The sequence below is a fragment of the Trachemys scripta genome, chromosome 1 (genome assembly GCF_013100865.1).
Source record: "Trachemys scripta elegans isolate TJP31775 chromosome 1, CAS_Tse_1.0, whole genome shotgun sequence".
NCBI classification, from domain to species: Eukaryota; Metazoa; Chordata; order Testudines; family Emydidae; genus Trachemys; species Trachemys scripta.
The window spans coordinates 307,631,763-307,652,276 of NC_048298.1; the positions used below are offsets into that span (position 1 = coordinate 307,631,763).

Consider the following 20,514-nt stretch of genomic DNA (forward strand, 5'->3'; position numbering starts at 1 on the left):
CTGGAGGCAAGGGGGCTGCCCGAAGCCCAAGCGCTACCGGCTTCACGGTTTGCCAGGCAGCCTCCAGACCCTGCACCCCTGGCTGGACGCTTCCCCTCCCGGGCTCCAGCTGCGCTGGGGAAGCGCCGGCCGGGGGCACAGGGTCTGGGGGCTGCCCGGCAAACCGTGAAGCCGGTAGCGCTCAGGCAGCCCTTTCCGCATGGCTGGGAGTGGGAGGGAGCGGAGTTAGGGCGGGGAAGGGGCGGAGTTGGGAAATGGGCGGGGCCAGGACCCCGTGGAGGGTCCTATTTTTTTATTTATTAGGTATGGTAACCCTAAACAAATTAGATCACTCATGCATGTGCAAAAGCCAAATTCAGTGAAGATTATTTACCTATGATTATCCTATGCAAGTCTGAATCCTGACTAGATTCAAAACCTAATTTCATCCCCCTTTAGAATGTTAATTTAACTAGAATTATAATATGAAAATATATTGCTTCTTTGTAGGACTGTCGATTAATTGCAGTTAACTCACATGATTAACTCAAAAAAATTAATCCCAATTAATTGCACTGTTAAACAATAGAATACCAATTGAAATATATTAGATTTTTGGATGTTTTTCCTACATTTTCAAACATATTTATTTCTATTACAACACAAAATACAAAGTGTACAGTGCTCACTTTATATTATTTTTATTACAAATATTTGCACTATAAAAATGATAAACAAAAGAAATAGTATTTTTCAAGAATTAGAGGGGTAGCCATGTTAGTCTGTATCCACAAAAACGAGGAGTCCGGTGGCACCTTAAAGACTAACAGATTTATTTGGGCATATGCTTTCATGAGTAAAAATCCCACTTCTTCAGATGCATGGAGTGAAAATTACAGATGTAGGCATAAATATACTGACACATGAAGAGAAGGGAGTTATCTTACAAGTGGAGAACCAGGATTAACAAGGCCAATTCAGTCAGTCCACTCCCAATAACTGATGAGGAGGTATCAATAACAAGAGAGGGAAAATTGCTTTTGCAGTAAGCCAACCACTCCCAGTCCCTATTCAAGCCCAAATTAATGGTGTTAAATTGGCAAATGAATTGTAGCTCTGCAGTTTCTCACTGCAGTCTGTTTTTGAACTTTTTTTGTTGAAGGATGGTTACTTTTAAATTTGTTATTGAATGTCCAGGGAGATTAAAGTGTTCTCCTACTGGCTTTTGTGTGTTACCATTCATGATGTCTGATTTGTGTCTCTTTATTCTTTTACGTACAGACTGTTGGGTTTGGCCAATGTACATGACAGAGGGGTATTGCTGGCACATGATGGCATATATCATATTAGTAGATGTGCAGGTGAATGAGCCCCTGATAGTGTGACTCTAGTGGTTAGGTCCTCTGATGCTATCGCTAGAGTAGATATGGGGACAGAGTAGGCAACAGGGTTTGTTACAGGGATTGGTTCCTGGGTTAGTGTTTCTATGGGTGGTGTGTAGTTGCTGGTGAGTATTTGCTTTCAATTCACCTCATACAAGTACTGTAGTGCAATCTCTTTATCATGAAAGTGTAATTTACAAATGTAGGGTTTTTTGGTTACATAACTGCACTCAAAAACAAAACAATGTAAAACTTTAGAGCCTACAAGTCCACGCAGTCCTACTTCTTGTCCAGCCAATTGCTCAGACAAATTTGTTTACATTTACAGGAGATACTGCTGCCTGCTTTTTATTTACAATGTCACCTGAAAGTGAGAAAAGGCATTTGCATGGCACTTTTTTAGCCGGCATTGCAAGGTATTTACGTGCCAGATATGCTAAAAGTTCATATGCCCCTTCATGCTTCAGCCACCATTCCAGAGGACATGCTTCTGTGCTGATGATGCTCGGTTAAAAAAAGAAAAAAAAAAGTGTCAATTAAATTTGTGACTGAACTCCTTGGGAGAGAAGCGTATGTCTCCTGTTCTGTTTTACCTGCATTCGGATACATATTTCATGTTATAAACAGTCTTGGATGATGACCCAGCACATGTTGTTCATTTTAAGAACATTTCCACAGCAGATTTGACCCAAGGTTTAGGAATCTGAAGTGTTATCCAGAATCTGAGAGGGATGAGGTGTGGAGCACGCTTTCAGAATTTTTAACAGAGCAACACTCAGATGCAGAAACTACAAAACCCAAACCACCAAAAAATAAAATCAACCTTATGCTGGTGGCATCTGACTCAGATGATGAAAATGAACATGCTTTGGTCCGCTCTGCTTTGGATCGTTATCGAGCAGAACCTGTCATCAGCATGGATACATGTCCTCTGGAATGGTGGTTGAAGCATGAAGGAACATATGTATCTTTCGCACATCTGGCACATAAATATCTTGTGACACCGGCTACAACAGTGCCATGAGAAGGCTTGTTCTCACTTTCAGGAGACATTGTAAACAAGAAGCGGGCAGCATTATCTCCTGCAAATTGTAACCAAACTTGTTTGTCTGAGTGATTTTGGCTGAAGTAGGACTGAGTGGATGTGTAGGCTCTACAGTTCTACATTGTTTTATTTTTGAATGCAGTTATTTTTTTGTAAAAATTCTATTTTTGTAAGTTCAACTTTCATGATAAAGAGATTGCATTACAGTAATTGTATGAGGTGAATTGAAAAATACTATCTCTTGTTTTTTACAGTGCAAATATTTGTAATCAAAAATAAATATAAAGTGAGCACTGTACACTTTGTATTCTGTGTTGTAATTGAAATCAATATTTGAAAACGTAGAAAACACCCAAAATATTTAAATAAATGGTAGTCTATTGTTTAATTGCACAATTAATTTTTTTAATCGCTTGACAGCCCTACCTTTTATGTATTCTCACTATTGACCTCACTGTTTGGTAGATGGCAGTGTAGCACTAACTATGCTAACTTCTTAAGATAGGAGAAAAGAACATTTGACCAAAAAAGGCATCATTAATTCACTTATTTCTGCCCTTCCCCGAATCTGTTAATTCTCCAAGTGATAACTGGGGATTCTTAAGTAACCTATATAAGGTTCTTGAAGTGTACGATCAGGGAGACGATCGCCTCAAATTGGCCTTCTGGGAGGAAGACTCTGGGGGCTTGGGTAGTGTTGAGCACCGCTCCAATAAACTATCCTCTGCACCGGAGTGAGGGTGAATTTCTAAAAGTTTATTAGTAGGCTAGAGCCTTGAATGTTGACTGGATAAGGTGGATGCTGTACTGATCCCTGACCAGCCAGTCGTCCATACACGGGTAGACTTGCACCCCTTGTCTCAGGTAGGCCGTGACTACCACCATGCACTTTGTAAATAGTCACGAGGATGCTGACAGGCCAAACAGGAGATCTGCAAATTGGTAATGCATGGGGTTCACAATGAACCTGAGGAACCTTCTGTGATCTCAGAAGATCGATACATGAAAGTAGGCAAAATTCAAATTTGAGGGTGGTGGACCAGTCCCCTGGATCCAGAGAAGGAATAATGGAAACCAAGGAGACTATGTAAAACTTCAGTTTCTGGAGGTAGCTGTTGAGCTGGTGCAGGTTGGCTTTTGGAACTGGGACATAATGGGAGTAAATCCCTTTTCTCTTTAGATCCTGTGGAACGTCTTTCCATGGCTCCCACCCAAAGGAGCAACTGAATGTCACAGGCCGGAAGTTGCTCATGAGAGGGGTCCCTGAAGAGAGACTGGGAAGGAGGGGTAGAACTGAACTGGATGGTATATCCCACTTCCACCATGTTCAGCACTCAACGGTCTGTAGTTTTATGGGACCATGCCGACTTGAAGTAGGACAAACAGTCCATAAACAAAAGGGGAAACAGGATCCGGAAACTTAACCTGGTACAACATCCTTGAGCGTCCTGTCAAAGGACTTAGGGCCGCCCAAGTGTCTGCAAGAGGCAGACTGAAGTGGAGGAGGAGTTGTGGCCTATGCCTAAAGTCCCTGCTCTGTTTCTGTTGTGGGTGGGAGGGTCAAAGAACCAGGATGACTGCTTCAACCTGAAGTGCTTCCTCAATGTCGCAGGGGTATACAAACCCAGGGACTTAAGGGTTGCTCTGGAGTCTTTCAGACAGTGAAGCTTTGTATCGGTCTTCTCAAAGGGTAGGTTCTGGAGGGTATGCTGAACTTCCTGTGGAAGGCCCGAGGACTGAAGCCACACACTCTTACATGGCTACCACAGATGCTATGGACCTGGCTGCCGAATCCGCTGCATCAAGGGCTGCTTGCAGGGAAACCCTTGTTATGGATTTCCCCTCCACCACCAGGGAGGAGAACTCCAGTCTGGCTTCTTTGGACTTCAACATGTGGTACTCCATATTGAAGTCATATCTGCCCAGCAGCGCCTGCTGGTTAGCAATCCTAAGCTGCAGGCCCCCAGTGGGGTAGACTTTTTTCCAAACAGGTCCAGATTCTTGGAGTCTGCCAATCCCTTCTGGTGGGAGACCACCATGGATCTGGGTGGGGTGGGGAGTAGTTCCCACTGGTGCTGGAGATTGGTGCTGAGGCAGGGAAGACTGTGGTGCAACCAAATGGACAGTTACCCTTTCAATGGCACTGGGCCCCCTAATGGTGACCAGTGACTGCATACTCCCTTGCACCCCATGGCACTGACATCACCAACTCCTGAACTGCTGGTGATGCCAGCACCGACAGCAAAAGCAGGTCTGTGATGGCAACAAATGTCTTCGCAGTGCCATCTATACCAACAGCACCAGTACAGTGCCGACCTTCCAGTACAGTTGGGTCTTCTTGAGCCAGACTCAATGGTACCCACAGAAGGGCCTGAGTCAACGGCACCAGGTTCTGGGCGCACTCCGCTCTGCTCTCCGTGCCTGTCCTCCCTTGGGGATGGGGAACAAACTTTCTCAGCCAGCAGCTTCTTCTGCTTCTTCCTCGGCACCGGGGATGGCGAACGGTGCCGAAATTCCCGTGGTGGAAGGAGCACTCCTCACCCATGCTGAAGTACTCAGTGCCAAGTCCGATCGGCACAACTCATCCAAGCAGGATGAGCAAGCATTTCAGAGGTGATTAAGAAAAAGCAGAAAGCCGACAAGGAGTGGAAGATGGGAGGGATTAGCAAGGAAAGCTACCTTATTATGGTCAGAATATGTAGGGATAAAGTGAGAAAGGCCAAAAGCCATGTAGAGTTGGACCTTGCAAAGGGAATTAAAACCAATAGTAAAAGGTTCTATAGCCATATAAGTAAGAAGAAAACAAAGAAAAGTGGGACCTCTAAACACTGAGGATGGAGTGGAGGTTAAGGATAATCTAGGCATGGCCCAATATCTAAACAAATACTTCACCTCAGTCTTTAATGAGGAGCTTAGGGATAATGGTAGGATGACAAATGGGAATGAGGATATGGAGGTAGATATTACCAGATCTGAGGTAGAAGCCAAACTCGAACAGCTTAATGGGACTAAATCGGGGGGCCCAGATAATCTTCATCCAAGAATATTAAAGGAACTGGCACATGAAATTGCAAGCCCATTAGCAAGAACTTTTAATTAATCTATAAACTCAGGGGTTGTACCGTACGGCTGGAGAATTGCTAACGTAGTTCCTATTTTTAAGAAAGGAAAAAAAAAGTGATCCGAGTAACTATAGGCCTGTTAGTTTGACATCTGTAGTATGCAAGGTCTTGGAAAAAAATGTGAAGGAGAAAGTAGTTAAGGACATTGAGGTCAATGGTACTTGGGACAAAATACAATACGGTTTTACAAAAGGTAGATCGTGCCAAACCAACCTGATCTCCTCCTTTGAGAAGGTAATAGATTTTTTAGACAAAGGAAATGCAGTGGATCTAATTTACCTCGATTTCAGTAAGGCATTTGATATGGTTCCACATTCTAAATTGGAAAAGATGGGGATCAATATGAAAATTGAAAGGTGGATAAGGAACTGGTTAAAGGGGAGACTACAACGGGTCATACTAAAAGGTGAACTGTCAGGCTGGAAGGAGGTTACTAGTGGAGTTCCTCAGGGATCCGTTTTGGGACCAATATTATTTAACCTTTTTATTACTGACCTTGGCACAAAAAGTGGGAATGTGCTAAGAAAGTTTGCGGATGACACAAAGCTGGGAGGTATTGCTAATACAGAGAAGGACTGGGATATCATACAGGAAGATCTGGATGACCTTGTAAACTGGAGTAATAGTAATAGGATGAAATTTAATAGTGAAAAGTGCAAGGTCATGCCTTTAGGGATTAATAAGAATTTTGGTTATAAATTGGGGACACATCAGTTGGAAGTAACAGAGGAGGAGAAGGACCTCGGAGTATTGGTTGATCACAGGATGACTATGAGCCGCCAATGTGATATGGCCGTTAAAAAAAGCTAATGTGGTCTTGGGATGCATCAGGTGAGGTATTTCCAGTAAAGATAAGGTGGTGTTACTACCGTTATACAAGGCACTGGTGAGACCTCATCTGGAATATTGTGTGCAGTTCTGGTGTCCCATGTTTAAGAAGGATGAATTCAAACTGGAACAGGTACAGAGAAGGGCTACTAGGATGATCCGAGGAATGGAAAACCTGTATTTTGAAAGGAGACTCAAGGAGCTTGGCTTGTTTAGCCTAACCAAAAGAAGGCTGAGGGGAAATATGATTGCTCTTTATAAATATATCAGAGGGATAAATATCAGGGAGGGAGAGGAATTATTTAAGTTTAGTACCAATGTGGACACAAGAACAAATGGATATAAACTGGACATTGGGAAGTTTAGACTTGAAATTAGACAAAGGTTTCTAACCATTAGAGGAGTGAAGTTCTGGGACAGCCTTCAAAGGGGAGTAGTGAGGGCAAAAGACGAATCTGGCTTCAAGACTAAGCTTGATAAGTTTTCAGAGGGGATGATATGATGGGATAGCCTAATTTTGACAATTAATTGATCTTTGATTATTAGCAGGTAAATATGCCCAATGGTCTGTGATTGGATGTTAGATGGGGTGGGATCTGAGTTACTACAGAGAATTCTTTCCTGGGTGCTGGCTGGTGAGTCTTGCCCACATCCTCAGGGTTTAACTGATCGCCATATTTGGGGTCAGGAAGGAATTTTCCTCCAGGGCAGATTGGCAGAGGCCCTGGAGGTTTTTTGCCTTCCTCTGCAGGGTGGGGCAGGGGTTACTTGCTGGAGGATTCTCTGCACCTTGAGGTCTTTAAACCACGATTTGAGGACTTCAATAACTCAGGCATAGGTTAGGGGTTTGTTACAGGAGTGGGTGGGTGAGATTCTATGGCCTGCGTTGTGCAGGTGGTCAGACTAGATGATCATAATGGTCCCTTCTGACCTTAAAGTCTATGAGACTCCAAGAAAGGTCTCAGCTCTGCCTCCAACAGCAGGGACTTCAAGCTGGCCTCCTGATCCTTCTTGGTATGAGGTTTAAAATCCCTGCAAATCTTGCAGTGGGTCCTTGGTGTGAGCCCCACCCAAGCACGTCAGGCATCTGAAGCAGAGGCGCAGACTTTCTGGTTTTCCTAGGGGTGCTTGACTCCTGGTCCACTCCAGGCCCTGCCCCCACACCACCCTGCTTCTTCCTACCCCTGCACTGCCTCTTTCCACCCCCTCTCTCCCAGAGCTTCCTGCACGCCGAACAGCTGATCAGCGGCAGGCAGGAGGGAGGAGGAGGAGGAGGAGCTGATCAGCGGGGCCGCTGCTGGGTGCTGAGTGCCCACTATTTTTTTCCTGGGGTGTTCCAGCCCCAAAGCACCCATGCAGTCGGCACCTATTATCTGAAGAGTAGGTCGCTCAGGGGCATAGCCTTGTTTCAGGGGGCACAAGGCTTGAAGCCATAAGCTCGGCTAACAGAGAAAACTAACTACACTAACAGACTTAACTAACAACCATAAAGAACTCTGCGTGAACTCCTCCTGACAGTCGAAATGACAGACTGGACTTCTACAGAGTGCTTCCGCAGATGTGCACAGGCTGAAATTGTGAACAAACAGCATCACTTGCCCCATAACCTCAGCCATATAGAACGCAATGCCATCCACAGCCTCAGAAACAACTGACATTATAATCAAAGGGGCTGACAAAGGAGGTGCTGTAGTCATAATGAACAGGAGGCGGCCAGGCAACTCTCCAACACCATGTTCTACAGGCCACTATCCTCTGATCCCACTGAGGAGTACCAAAAGAAACTACACCATCTGCTTAAGAAACTCCCTGCTACAGCACGGGAACAAATCTACACGGACACACCCCTAGAGCCCCGACCAGGGGTATTTTATTTGTTACTCAAGATCGATAAACCTGGAAACCCTGGATGCCCCATCATCTCAGGCATCGGCACTCTTACAGCGGATTATCTGGTTATTTGGACTCTCTCCTCAGATCCTATGCTCCCAGCAATCTTCGAGATACCACCGACTTCCTGAAGAAACCACAATGCATTGGTGATCTTCCTGAAAACACCATCCTGGCCACCATGGATGTAGAAACGCTTTACACCAATATTCCACATGAGGATGGACTACAAGCTGTCAAGAACAGTATCCCTGATGAGGCCACAGCACACCTGGTGGCTGAGCTTTGTGACTTTGTCCTCACCCACAACCATTTCAGATTTGGGGACAACTTATACCTTCAAGTCAGTGGCACTGCTATGGGTACCCGCATGGCCCCACAATATGCCAAGATTTTTATGGCTGACTTAGAACAACGCTTCCTCAGCTCTCGTCCCCAAGCGCCCCTCCTCTACTTGCACTACATTGATGACATCTTCATCACATGGACCCACAGGAAGGAGGTCCTTGAAGAATTCCACCTGGATTTCAACAATTTCCACCCCACCATCAACCTCAGTCTGGACCAGTCCACACAAGAGATCCACTTCCTGGACACTACAGTGCAAACAAGTGATGGTCACATAAATACCACCCTATACTGGAAACCTACTGACCGCTACACTTACCTACATGCCTCCAGCTTCCATCCAGGACACCTCACACAATCCATTGTCTACAGCTGAGCCCTAAGACACAACCGCATTTGCTCCAATCCCTCAGACAGAGGCAAACACCTACAAGATCTTTATCAAGCATTCTTAAAATTACAATACCCACCTGGGGAAGTGAGGAAACAGAGCGAGACGGTACCCAGAAATCACCTACTACAGGACAGGCCCAAAGAAAACAGACCACCTCTGGCCATCACGTACAGCCCCCAGCTAAAACCTCTCCAGCACATCATCAACGATCTACAACCTATCCTTCTATGATTCTATATAGGGTAAAATAGGATAATAAGCCTAAATTCAAGACATGAACCTTCACCTTTTTAAAGAAAGGATCCACGGGTGTTTCTCTCAACCTAGCTGGTATTAAGAGTTATGGCAGGCAGTCACTGCCAGGCTCGGTGGCCCCAAAATATTAACCATAATTTCAGAACACATTTTTATATAGTTTTATTAAGCGAAGTAGGCCTGACATCATCACCAGTCTATTATACCTCTTTAAATGAAAATCTGTCACCAGGCTGAGCAAGAATTTTCTATGAGGTTTCAGAGCCACCAACTTATCTTTGAGCTAAGGCACATGAGCCAGCAACTTATTCATACTCTTGACTGCAGTAGCAGCCATCAAGAAAGCAATCATTAGAGAAAGCTCAGTAAACATTCCCCTAACACTCAACAGGTGCATCTACAGGGTAGGACAACTCCTGGAATAGCCAATCTTAAAACATGACGTAAGCACACACAGTTTATTACTAAGAGTATGATATGAAAATATGGCTGACACTCCTAGAGGGGAAGAGAAGAAGAATCTGCAATTCACGTGGAGAAGATGCATTTGATTTTAATATTCAGCTGTGTTTTAAGATTTAGAGTATAGGATGTAAAAAAAATCTAGGAAGTGAAAGAAAAATTATAAAACCACCAATTGTTAAGTTATGGAGTTGCTTTTACTTCTTGAAAAGCCACCAGAACTGAAGTACTAAAAGGTGGAATGAAGCTAAGATTAAGTATAGCATATGTGTAAATTCTCATGTGCATTCTATAGTGGGACTATAATCTACTCTGTAGGACTGGATAGGCTTTATTGATCTAAAACAGTGGTCTCCAACCTTTTTAAGCACAAGATCACCTTTTGAATTTAAGTACAACCCAGTATGGTCACTGGGAGGCTTTCGGGGACAGACAGCTGTTCTAATGGGATGGACTTCACCTGAGTAGGGAAGAAAATAGACTTCTGGGAGGGAGGCTGGCTCATCTCATCAAAAGAGCTTTAAACTAGGAATTTGGGGGAGATGGTTGGGAGATGTCCAGTTAATCTCCACGCCAGATTCCAACATTGAAAAGGAGAGTGATGAGATAAGAACAGATATAGCCGGGGGGAAGGGATTGGACATAAGAAGGAGAGAGGGGATGAACAGCAAGGGGTCCGTACCAAATTGCATAACTAATGGGAGACAGGCTAAATGGCATACATTAAGATGTTTATACACCAATGCGAGAAGTCTAGGTAACAAAATGGAGGAATTGGAGCTCCTGGTCCGAGAAATGAAACCGGATATCGTAGGAATAACCGAAACCTTGTGGAACGGTAGTCATGACTGGAGTACAGGTATGGAAGGGTATGTGCTGTTTAGGAACGATAGGAACAAAGGTAAAGGTGGGGGGGTAGCATTGTGTGTCAATAATGAGGTAAACTGTAAAGAAATGACTGATGGAATGGATAAGACAGAGTCTGTCTGGGCAATACTCACACTGAGTAAAAGAACTACTAGAGCCTCCCCTGGGATAGTGCTTGGGGTGTGCTACAGACCGCCGGGATCTACCCTGGATATGGACAGAGAACTATTTAATGTTTTTAGGGAAGTAAATACTAATAGGAACTGTGTAATCATGGGAGACTTTAACTTCCCGGATATAGATTGGGGAACAAATGCTAGTAACAATAATAGGGCTCAGATGTTTCTAGACGTGCTAGCTGATGAATTCCTTCATCAAGTAGTAGCTGAACCGACGAGGGGGGATGCCATTTTAGATTTGGTTTTGGTGAGTAGTGAGGACCCCGTTGAGGAAATGGTTGTAGGGGACAACCTTGGCTCGAGTGATCATGAGCTAATTCGATTTAAACTAAATGGAAAGATTAACAGAATTAAATCAGAGACTAGGGTTTACAATTTCAAAAAGGCTAATTTTAATAAATTAAGGGGACTGGTAAGGGAAGTGGATTGGGCTAACATATTTATGGATCTAAAGGCGGATGGCGCCTGGGATTATTTTAAGTTGAAGTTGCAGGAGCTGTCGGAGGCCTGTATCCCAAGAAAGGGAAAACTGTTAGTAGGAAAGAGATTTAGACCAAGCTGGATGAGCGAGCGTCTCAAAGGGGTGATTAAGAAAAAACAGAAAGCGTACAAAGAGTGGAAGAGGGGAGGGATCAGTAAGGAAATCTACCTTATTGAGGTCAGAGCATGTAGACATGGAGTGAGAAAGGCTAAAAGCCGTGTAGAGTTGGACCTTGCGAGGGGAATTAAAAGCAATAGTAAGAGGTTTTATAGCCATATAAATAGGAAGAAAACAAAGAAAGAAGAAGTGGGACCGCTGAAGACTGTAGATGGAGTGGAGATAAAGGATAATCTAGGGATGGCACAATATCTAAACGAATATTTTGCATCGGTCTTTAATGAGGCTAATGAAGGGCTTAGGAATAGTGGCAGCGTGACAGAGGGGAATAAAGGAGGGGAGGATTGACATTACCGTATCCGAGGTAGAAGCCAAACTTGAACACCTTAATGGGATTAAATCAGGCGGACCGGATGATCTTCATCCGAGAATATTGAAGGAACTGGCGCGAGAAATTGCAAGCCCGTTAGCGATAATTTTTAATGAATCTATAAACTCGGGGGTGGTACCGTTGGACTGGAGAATAGCTAATGTGGTTCCTATTTTCAAGAAAGGGAAAAAAAGTGACCCGGGTAACTACAGGCCTGTTAGTTTAACATCTGTAGTATGCAAGGTCCTGGAAAAAGTTTTGAAGGAGAAAGTAGTTAAGGACCTTGAGGTCAATGGCAATTGCGACAAATTACAACATGGTTTTACGAAAGGCAGATCGTGCCAAACCAACCTGATCTCCTTCTTTGAGAAAGTAACAGACTTTTTAGATAAGGGAAATGCGGTGGACCTAATATACCTCGATTTCAGTAAAGCGTTTGATACGGTACCGCATGAGGAATTATTGATTAAATTGGAAAAGATGGGGATCGATATGAAAATCCAGAGGTGGATAAGGAACTGGTTAAAGGGGAGACTGCAGCGGGTCATACTGAAAGGTGAACTGTCAGGTTGGAGGGAGGTCACCAGTGGAGTTCCTCAAGGTTCGGTTTTGGGTCCCATTTTATTTAATCTATTTATTACTGACCTCGGAACCAAATGTAGGAGTGGGCTGATAAAGTTTGCGGATGACACAAGTTGGGAGGTATTGCCAATTCGGAGAAGGATCGGGATATTCTGCAGGGAGACTTGGATGACCTTGTAAATTGGAGTAACAGAAATAGGATGAAATTTAATAGTGAAAAGTGTAAGGTGATGCATTTAGGGATGACTAACAAGAATTTTAGTTATAAGCTGGGGACGCATTGGTTGGAAGTAACGGAGGAGGAGAAAGACCTTGGAGTCCTGGTTGACCGCAGGATGACTATGAGTCGGCAATGTGACGTGGCTGTGAAAAAAGCCAATGCGGTCTTGGGATGCATCAGGCGAGGTATATATAGTAGGGATAAGGAGGTGCTGCTTCCGTTATACAAGGCACTGGTGAGACCTCATTTGGAGTACTGTGTGCAGTTCTGGTCTCCCATGTTTAAAAAGGATGAACTCAAACTGGAACAGGTACAGAGAAGGGCCACTAGGATGATCAGAGGAATGGAAAACCTGTCGTATGAAAGGAGATTCGAGGAGCTCAGTTTGTTTACCCTAACCAAAAGAAGGCTGAGGGGGGATATGATTGCTCTCTTAAAATATATCAGAGGGATAAATACCAGGGAGGGAGAGGAATTATTTCAGCTCAGTACTAATGTGGACATGAGAACGAATGGATATAAACTGGCGGTGGGGAAGTTTAGGCTTGAAATTAGACGAAGGTTTCTAACCATCAGAGGGGTGAAATTTTGGAACAGCCTTCCGAGGGAAACAGTGGGGGGCGAAAGACCTCTCTGGCTTTAAGATTAAGCTTGATAAGTTTATGGAGGGAATGGTTTGATGGGATAACGTGATTTTAGTCAATTAATCAACAGCGTGCCATCGCTGGTAAATAGTAGCAATGGTCAATGAGGGTCTGGCTGGAGAATCTTGCCTGCATGCTCGGGGTTCTACTGATCGCCATATTTGGGGTCGGGAAGGAATTTTCCTCCAGGGTAGATTGGCAGAGGCCCTGGAGGTTTTTCGCCTTCCTCCGCAGCATGGGGTGGGGGTTGCTAGCTGGAGGATTCTCTGCGACTTGAAGTCCTTAAATCACAGGATTTGGGGACTTCAACAGCTGAGGCAAGGGAAAGGGGGTGGGTCAGCTTTTGTGGCCTGCATCATGTGGGAGTTCAGACTAGATGATCATACTGGTCCCTTCTGACCTTAAAATCTATGAGTCTATTTACCTCAAAGAAAATAGAGAAAGAACAGTTTATTATGCCATATAAAGCAGAAATCAATTGCTTAATATACCTAATTATACATTTTCCCTGCTTACTGAGTCTCAGTGTGACACTTGTGAATGCACATTATCTACCAGTGTCTTGAAATTCGAGTTGTAATTTGAAATAGCTAGTCAGATGCAGTCCTGCAGATGTGCATCTGTGAGGCTGGTGCGATACTTGGACTTGATCATCTTCATTTATGAGAATGCCATCTCACATAGATAGGTGGAACCAAAGCAAGCTTTCACTTTTAAAGCACAGGACAATAGAAGGGGATACTTTTCTTGGTTTACGCATTCCCAAAAATTGCTGTCCTTTGGTCTGGCTTTTAGCTCAATGTCACTTTGCATGGTAATTATCTCCATATCAATTCCACTACTTTGTAAATCAAACACCTGATGGAATGTCGCAGCCAACCTAACAATGTCTGCTGGAAAGAATGGATTTGAGATACACATGATTGGCTCCATCATGTCTATTTCTTGAAATCCTCTGCTAATTTGGTCAACTGGGCACAGAACTTTTCTGGGTGGAACCATTTTCCTCTGTCTTCAATTTTTTCTAGTATTTTCCCCAGACTCGGGAAGTGCTGCAGCATTTTATTCTTTAATTAGGAGGACCACAGACCCAATTTCAATTTGAATGCATTCACTGCACTGATCATATGTGATAAGTCTGTCCTTTCCCTGCAGTTCGCTCATTCAATTTGGATGTTATGTCAGTAAGGAACCCGAAGTCTAGCAGCCATGCATTGTCTGACATCTCATTGCACACTTCGTTCCTTGATTTTAGAAAAGCGATGATTTCAGGCATTAGATCCAAAAATCTGTGCAGGACTTTCCCCCTGCTTAAGCACCTCACACCTGCATGGAGGACCACTGTAAGCAGCATCCACTTCGTCAAGTAAATATTTAAAGAGGCGGTGCTGGAAGGCTCTTGTCCCAATCAAGTTTACAATTCTGACAATTATTTTCATTAAGTGTGAGAAGTCCATCACTTTACTCGCTAGTGCTTGCTGGTGGATTATACAGTGGTAATTCACAAATGAAGGAAAATCTGGATCATTTTTCAAAATGCAACAAAGCCAGCATGTGCGCTAAGCATGGCAGGTGCACCATCCGTTGTGATCAAAACAAGTTTCTCGATTGGAATGATTTTCTCAAGCATGTAATTTTTGAATTCATTGTAGATATCGCCTCTTGTTTTCTCTTTAAGAGGCAAAACAGTCAGAAGGTCCTCTTTAGTTATCGCATCCTTAAAAACCATTTGAACAAAAAACTACCTGGGCTGTGTCGGTCATGTCAACCGATTCATCAAACTGCAGTGAAAAGCATTCAAAGTCATTCAAATCCTGCTGTAGTTGCTGAAAGATGTCTTCGGACAAAGATTCCACCTGTTTTGCTACTGTGGAAGCCCCAAGTGATATGTTCTAGACTGCCGTCATTATTTCCTCTTTGTTTTTTGAGATCTTTAAATAAGGAGTCCGCTGCCACAGTCATTGCCTCTTTAAATACTTCTCCATCTGTAAATTATTTCTTGTGTTTTGCCAGCAGATGGCAAACACAGAACGATGCTTCAGTAGAGGCCTCCCCTTTTGCTGCTGGTTTAGTAAAACATGACTGTTGAGCTTTCAAAACAGCCTTCAATTCATTAACTTTCTTTGTACGGAGCACGCTATTTAAGGGGAAACGGTCCTTAAATTTGCTATGCATTGTTTTGTGGTGCCTTTCTAAATTCCCTTTTACTTATCGATATACTTGTGTGACATGGAAGTCCTATGCACTTATCTTTCACTGTTGCAAACAGAAATTCATTTTTCCATTCCAAATGGAAGTTGTAGGTTTTCGGTTTCTTTTTAGATGGCCCGGGTTTGTAATTCATTGTTAACGCTAGCTAGGTATGTATTTTTTAATTATAAAAAGAGAAGAGGAGAGCACTAGCTACAACTGTAGTCTGACACTTCTGAGCAGTAGACATGCACGCCATGCATGATAAGCTTTTCTTTTTTCCCCAATTCTGCACTTGCAACCAAAGGTGTCATGAGTTATGGCGCCTCCTGGTTATTAGGAAAGAGGAAGAGTGCACTTCTGTACTTTGTGAGGATAAGATTGGTCACGCTGGAGCCTGTCTCTACCCCGGTTCAATGTGCAAAGAAGAAATAAAGTTTCACTAAAACCCAACGACCTTCAATGAAAGGGCCCTCGAGCTTGGTTGTTTCTTTGCATTCATCTGTCAGAGCCAAGTGCTCAAATCTGACCAGCACTTCATGCAGGCTTCCCAACTCCAGAGGGAGAATGAAGTCAGCGCTCTCTGCTTTCCCCCGACCGCCTTCCTTCTTGAGCAAGCACCCAGACAAAAGGAGAAACCCCCTGTAGGGCTTGCGGGAAGCATGGCTTTGCATTTTCCCCCTCAGTGTCCCCTGGCATGTAGGACGGCTGCCCTGCAGGCTGGTGACCCTGGGGAAAAGCCTGTATGGGCAGGCGCACCATGGGGTTTGGTGGAGGTTGTTTGCTTGACCACAAGCCCTGTAAAGGGGATAGTCTGGGCTGTCGTCTAACTCCGTCTGCGCTCCTAGCCAAGGAAGCGCTTTCTCCTCAATGCTCACAGGCATCAGCCCCAACTCCCCTTAGCAGCTGGTTAGCCGATTGCTTTAATCCCCCACCACGGAGCTCCCTGCTGAATGCGCACAGGCAATCAGTGCCAGCAGCCTTGCCTCTCCTCCTGAGGCTGGGGGGGCCGTACTCAAAGAAATACCTTCTTGCGGGCTCCAGGATCGACTGGTCGATTGCAATCGACCGGTTGGTGACCACTGATCTAAAAGCTCTTTGTTCTCTAACTGTGCAAAAGCCTGGATTATAACTTACTTTTTAATCCCTTCTGTTCTTTTCTGACTTTTTCTTCCTTTTCAGAGTCATATCGTTTCTGAGGTTTTTCTTTTATTTCATTTTTCTTTACTTCCTTTTCCTGGTACTGAAGGCAAAAGATAAAATTAAACTGCTATGCTATATTAAAGTGAAATGACCAGTTTTCAAATGCTAAGGACCAAAGTTCAGAGTTCTGCATTTCTCTGCCAGACCCATCAGTAACATTAGTAATTAAATTAGTGTGGAGAGCAGGGTGATAATAAAATGGAGAGAGTGAATAGCACAGGTGACCTATAGTGGGAAACAAAGCCTTTCACACTCGATTTGCTAATTTAAAATCCAGACAAGGTTGTTAGAGAATAAAAGTCATCTAATCTGTACACAAACTTACATAAAAGGTGTTTAGTGCCCTTAGTCCAGTTCCTATTGAAAAGATGTTCACATGATAAAATTACCACCAAAATTAGCACTATTCAATCAATGCTTTAAGCAGCAGAGTTTGGACATACACAAGGACAGAATAAGGACATACTAGCATGACAGTGAATTATACTATGATGACTTTATAATGGAAGAGACTAGAAACTATTAGCATCCACATTTCTTGTTCTTTCAATACCCCAAGTATGCTAGGTGCTTTTCTAGCACAAATAATACACAAAGTCTCTGTTTCAAAGAGCTTACAGTTACCCTTCTTGTGATAGGTCTAAAATTAGGACAAACTGTAGGGAGCAGAAAGTGTGATGGAAGCCATGGATAACAAAAAGATCTTGCTATTACTCAATGAAAACATTCACATCTTGCTATGTGCATAAACTGCAAGCAGGAATACAGTGGTCTCAGGCAGCTAAACAACATTACATTGTTCAATAGCATTTTTTATAGAAGGCCATTTTAGTTTTTCCCCAATACTGTACACTTATTCTTTACCTTTTCTACCCCAGATCCTCCTTAAAATATAATCTTGTGCTCAGTTAGGAACATAATAGTACCTCAAATCAAAGAAACAAACTGCTTCAGAAATGTTTTGAGATTAATCTGAAGAGTATGTGTCTTAAATGTTTAATTTCAGATTTTTATTCTATATTGTCTACATTCTATCTAAAAATAACCACAAGAAACTCTAGCAAGACAAGCCTCCTGCACAGCTATTTGGGAGACTCAGGTTTATAAGTGATTTCAGGATTCCAATGCCTAGTTAGATACCAAAATACACAAATTACAGTAATGGTATACTTAAAAACACAGAGATGGCATGTTAGCCATACCATATAAGAACACTTCAGTGTGATAATGACTGGACACTCACTAGGTGGCTGAATGCCTTACTATAAAATAAGGGGAAGAATGCCAAACTAAAGGTGATCAGAGATGCAAGGTAAGGGACAAGTGGCTAAAATAGATAGTACAAGGGTTGTTTAGAATGAAATCTAACCACTTCTCAAACAACTGAAAAAAGGAAGCTGGAGAGATTCATAGGTGCTAACTCTATGGGTGCTCTGGGGCTGGAATACCCTCGGAAAATAAACAGTGGGTGCTAAGCATCCACTGGCAGCACTGCAGGTTGTGCCTCCTCCCTCCCCTGCACTTCCTGCCCACCAGCAGCCCTGTCAATCAGCTCCTCCCACTCCCTCCCACCACAGAACAGCTGTAGGGGCAGGAAGAGGAGGGGGAGAGGGTAGGAAGAGGCAGGGGAAGAGGTGGAGTGGGGACAGGGCCTGAGGCAGAGCAGGGTTCAAGCACGCCCCAGCAACTCATTAAGTTAGGGCCTATCATAATATAATATATGGAGATATACCTATCTCATAGAACTGGAAGGGACCCTGAAGGGTTATCGAGTCCAGCCCCCTGCCTTCACTAGCAGGACCAAGTACTGATTTTGCCCCAGATCCCTAAGTGGCGCTCTCAAGAATTGAATTCACAATTTAGCAGGCCAATGCTCAAACCACTGAGCTATCCCCTCCCCACATGGAGAGATTTATACTCTATTGAAGACTAAACAGAAGGAAAAAAACAAGCTAACTTAATATATACTTACTTTTTGAACAGTTTTAGAATTACCTTTGATAAATTGCCTCTTTCCTTTGACATGTCCTCCAGATTCAGATCACACTTAGAGACACGCTTCTTTCCTAACATGCTCCCTTCTTTATTATGTTCAGTATACAGGGAAAAATTTTCAGAGTCTCCCCTATAGAGTGTGCAGTGGGCTTCTCTTTCATTTTATCCTCATTAACTCTCCCAATTATCTCTTTGTCTTTGCGATCAGAAACAGTAGGCTTTTGAGGTGTCTGAAGCATGTCCCTGGCATAATATTTGTCTGATTTAAACTTTGTTTTTCAAATTTCATAACACTGCTTACCTCCCCAACTGAATCAGTCGACTTGCGTCCTTTTTCATCAGTGCACAATTTCAAACTTTTTTGCACTAGAGCAGGTGTAGGTGAAACTTTGTCTAACTCTGCAGAAGCTTTTGCCTTTTCTTGAGCTTTTTGTTTTTTGTGCATATTTTTCTTCTCCAAATAGGTGTCCTTTGTTTCCACTTTTCTACTTTCCTCTTTGTAATCTTCAGCCCTTTTAAGTTTCTTCTTTTTTCTTTTAACCTTAAGCTCAATGCTGTCCTCTTCAGTACTTGCTGACCCATCTGGCTGCCTATCAGCAATGGAATCCTTCATAAGAATTTCCTGTTCAGATTTCTCTTTTCCACTTTTTATCTTTTGTTTCTCCTCTCTACCCTCAGAACACAAGTCTGAATTTTCATTGTCAGCTACTTGAGAAAACGAATCATCTAGGGTGCTTGACTCGGAGTCAAACTGAAGGTCACCATGTTTTTCCTTTCGCAATTTTTTATTTTCTTTAGAATCCTCTTTACATTTGGTCTTTAAATCTTTAATTTCTCCCTTCTTTTTCTTGATTTCTTTAGAATCTTCTTTCTTCTGCTTCTTAGGATCTTTTGAATCTTCCTTGGTTTCTGAAGTTCTTTTCTTTGGTTTTGAATCTAAAATCAAACTATCTGAGGAGTTTTCACGTTCCAGTCTGGGTTTCTCTTTGAATTTTGCAGATTTTGATTTTTTCTTTTTCAGATCATCTGGGCTTCTATCCTCGCCATCTTTTGATTTTTTCTTCTTCTTCTTTGGTGATGTGTCTTCTTTTGCTTCACTTTGCAAGTCACTGTCAGATTCTGCCTCAAATAAGTCGTCATTTAAAGACAGCTTCTATAAAATGAAGAAAAACAGAAAACATTTCTTTCCTCCTTTCCCAATTAAACTTTATTATTTATGTACTTCAGTGCACAACAGTGTTATACATGCTTAAATCCATAGTGCCCAAACCCAGGGTAGTGCAAGATTTCAAATTTTTAAATACATCTGCAATTTGTAGTGGTTATTCCCATTTTAGCTGACCATTACTAAATCCTCTTTGAAACGGGACTAGATCAAAGTGCATTAACAAACTTAATGCATGCCAGCAGGGTCCACAGGGACAGATAGTCCATGGCGGAATAGTGCAGGGGAAATTCACCCCCCTGCTTCCTGTGAACGAATTATTTGTAAAGACAAGCCCTTACTCAAATTACTACCCCTAGAAGTGGCATCAACAGGCACATGGAGGAAAAATAAAATAAAAACAGGCAGGATGTACCTGGGTAGCTATGTTGAGCAGCAAAATAGAGCAGAAACTTGATTCTGGATTCTTTCTTGCTTCAAGAGTCGGTCCTGGTCTACACTTAAAGTTTAGACTGACCTAACTGCCAGTGCAGAAATGACTAGCTTCTTCCATCAGTTTAGCTACCAATTCTTGGGGAGGTGGATTTCCTCCTCCGAGGAAAACACCCTGTCAATGTAGAAAGTGTCTACATTACAACGCTACAGTGGTATAGCTGCAGCTGTGCCGCTGTAGCACCCATAATGTAGACATGTCTAATTAACTTGATATTGCAAAGGTGATCTACTGATTCTCCAGAAGTAAGGCACAAGATTCCAAAGAAACCTGTTGTAGGTTATTTTAAAGCACATGGGTATG

General features: G+C 43.1%; 1 protein-coding gene across 1 annotated transcript in view; it reads right to left on the reverse strand.

Moving 5' to 3' along the window:
• Positions 1–20,514, reverse strand: part of MPHOSPH8 (M-phase phosphoprotein 8) — a 48,176-nt gene that overhangs the window by 16,938 nt on the left and 10,724 nt on the right. Inside the window, exons 3-4 of the mRNA XM_034758804.1 lie at positions 18,855–19,706; positions 16,493–16,598 (exon numbers count right to left, since the gene is read on the reverse strand). Coding sequence (XP_034614695.1) covers positions 16,493–16,598; positions 18,855–19,706 — 958 coding nt within the window. The remainder of the gene's footprint in view (positions 1–16,492; positions 16,599–18,854; positions 19,707–20,514) is intronic.